Source organism: Buceros rhinoceros, unplaced genomic scaffold, assembly GCF_000710305.1.
Source record: "Buceros rhinoceros silvestris isolate BGI_N320 unplaced genomic scaffold, ASM71030v1 scaffold34226, whole genome shotgun sequence".
In the NCBI taxonomy this organism is placed as follows: Eukaryota; Metazoa; Chordata; class Aves; order Bucerotiformes; family Bucerotidae; genus Buceros; species Buceros rhinoceros.
Window position 1 is genome coordinate 1,472 of NW_010417468.1, and position 2,219 is coordinate 3,690.

The window sequence follows — 2,219 nt, forward strand, 5'->3', positions numbered from 1 at the left end:
GGACAGGCAGGGACTTGACAGTGAATCAGTAGAAGGGCTTAAAAACTTGGGACCATGGGGGAGGATTTGCCACGGAGCAAAACTCCTCTGCCTCGCTGCTGAGCCCCTGCAGCGCTGGCAGACCTCAGGCCGCAGCAGGGGAAAGGGTGGCTTGAGTGAGGACCCTGCTTAATCTCATCCTGCTGGGTCTGGTGCTCTTTTTCTGTGTGGGAAACCCTGGGGCATCAGCTGGCAAGGTCCCTGAAAGCATCTCCTCCCCGCAGGCCAAGCTGAAGAACATGGAGACCTCCCTGCGGGATAAAGCGAAGGATTTTGGGACCGCACATCGCTCCTACGAGTCCATCTTCAAACACAACCAGGTGCGTGGACCCTCCTGGCAGGGAGGCAACGGGCTTGATGCTGACACTCCTGTGAACATGCGTGCACACACCCTGGGTAGGAATGCAACTGGCTCTGGGGTGGAGTGCTGCGAGGAGAGCAATGCTGGGGCGGGGGGAGGAAGGACTGGGGGGCTGGCCCATGGCAATGGGGACGTTGATTTTGAGAGGGTCCCAGTGGGAATCCAGTGAGTTCCTGAGTGCTGGAGCTGGTCGCAGGGCTCCGGAGCAGCATTGGACAGGGGGAGCCCAGGTGAGACGAGGGTTCTGAAGGGAGGTGGTGATGTCCCCATGAGGCAGGTGGAAGCAACGCGGCTGGAGGAGCAGGTCAAGAAGCAGTTTGAGAAGCTGCACGAGTTTCTGCGGGGCGAGGAGCAGGCGCTGCTGTCCCAGCTGCAGGAGGAGATGCAGCGCAAGCATGACCTCGTCGAGGGCAAGATGAAGCAGCTCTCAGAGGACTGCCGGACCCTGCTCAGAGAAGCCCGCCAGCTCCAGACGGACCTCAAGGAGGATGACTACACCTTCCTCATGGTAAAGCCCTGCCAGGGTGCCCTGCAGGGTGTCACCATCACCATGGCACCCTCCTACCCCTGCGAGTGGGGTGCTGGGTGATCCTTTGGGTGTTTGCAAGCCCCCATGACCCCTTAGAAGTGGGATCTGATGCCTGTGTGTCTCTTTTTCTTTCAGACCCACAAGAATCGCAAGCGCAGGTAATTCCCAGTCCCCACCACATCCCCTGCCCGGTGACACAGAGTGCTGGAGGCGGCTGAGTCCCCACATCCCCTCCTTGGGTCTGCATGGGGTCTTCTGCCTGGCTGCAGAGTGGGGTCTCTGCCTAAAATGAGTTCCTGTACCCACGTGTCTCACCCAGGTCTGCGTGCTTCGCAGAAGAAGGTCCTGGCGGTCCCTAAAGCCAGGCAGTACCCTTGGGTGTCTCCAGGCATTTGGTGGGCATTTGGTGCTGAGTCCCTCCCAAAGTGACCCTCCACCCTCCTGGAGTGAGAGCAGGATATGGGAAAAGCCCAAAGGGGATGTAGGGTGATGGTGGGGAAGCCCCTGCCAAAACACAGGGTGCCAGGAGACCTGGCTCGGTCCCTTCCTCCATCCTCAACCTGTCTCCATCCTCTGCCCCTGCCTCAGGATCGCCTGCACAGCTGAGGAGCCAGAGGCTGTGCCCTCGGGGATGCTCCTTGATGTCTCCAAGTACCTGGGCTCACTGCAGTACAACGTGTGGAAGAAGATGCTGGACATCATCACTGTGGGTGAGGCTCTGGGTCCCCCTGCAATGGGTGGTTGTCCCAGGACTAAAGCAGCCTTTGAGTGGGGCAGCCCCAGGGGTGATGTGTGCTGGAAAGAAGAGGAGCGTGGGGCAAATGTGTCCATGGGTGATGGGCATGGGGAGGGGGGTTGGAGAGCATAAAGGGTGCTCTGGGGCACTTGCACCCTAAAAAGGAAGCCCTGGAGGGTGCATTTCTCCATGGTGAGCTGGGTTAGAAAAGGATGGATGGATGGATGGATGGGTGGATGGATGGGTGGATGGACGGGTGGATGGACACCTGCAGGTCTGTGGTCCCCCATAAGCCCATCCTTGTGGTAATCTGGGCTCCTAACATGCATGTCCCCACCACAGTCCCTTTCAGCTTCAACCCCAACTCTGCAGCGGGCTGGCTCGAAGTGTCCGAGGACCTCACCGGTGTCACCCACGGGGGCTACAAGCTGCTGGTGGAAAACCCCGAGCGCTTCACCTCTGCCCCCTGCGTCCTGGGCTCCCGTGGCTTCTCCACTGGCTTCCACACCTGGGAGGTGGATCTGGGTGGCATCAAGAACTGGCGGGTGGGGGTG

The 2,219-nt window shown here is 59.8% G+C and overlaps 1 protein-coding gene across 1 annotated transcript in view; it reads left to right on the forward strand.

The window, feature by feature from the left end:
* The window catches only part of TRIM35 (tripartite motif containing 35), a 4,186-nt gene that overhangs the window by 1,461 nt on the left and 506 nt on the right, over positions 1-2,219 (forward strand). The window contains exons 2-6 of the mRNA XM_010138218.1: positions 264-359; positions 678-908; positions 1,065-1,087; positions 1,518-1,639; positions 2,008-2,218. Of these exons, the coding sequence (XP_010136520.1) occupies positions 264-359; positions 678-908; positions 1,065-1,087; positions 1,518-1,639; positions 2,008-2,218 (683 nt within the window). The remainder of the gene's footprint in view (positions 1-263; positions 360-677; positions 909-1,064; positions 1,088-1,517; positions 1,640-2,007; position 2,219) is intronic.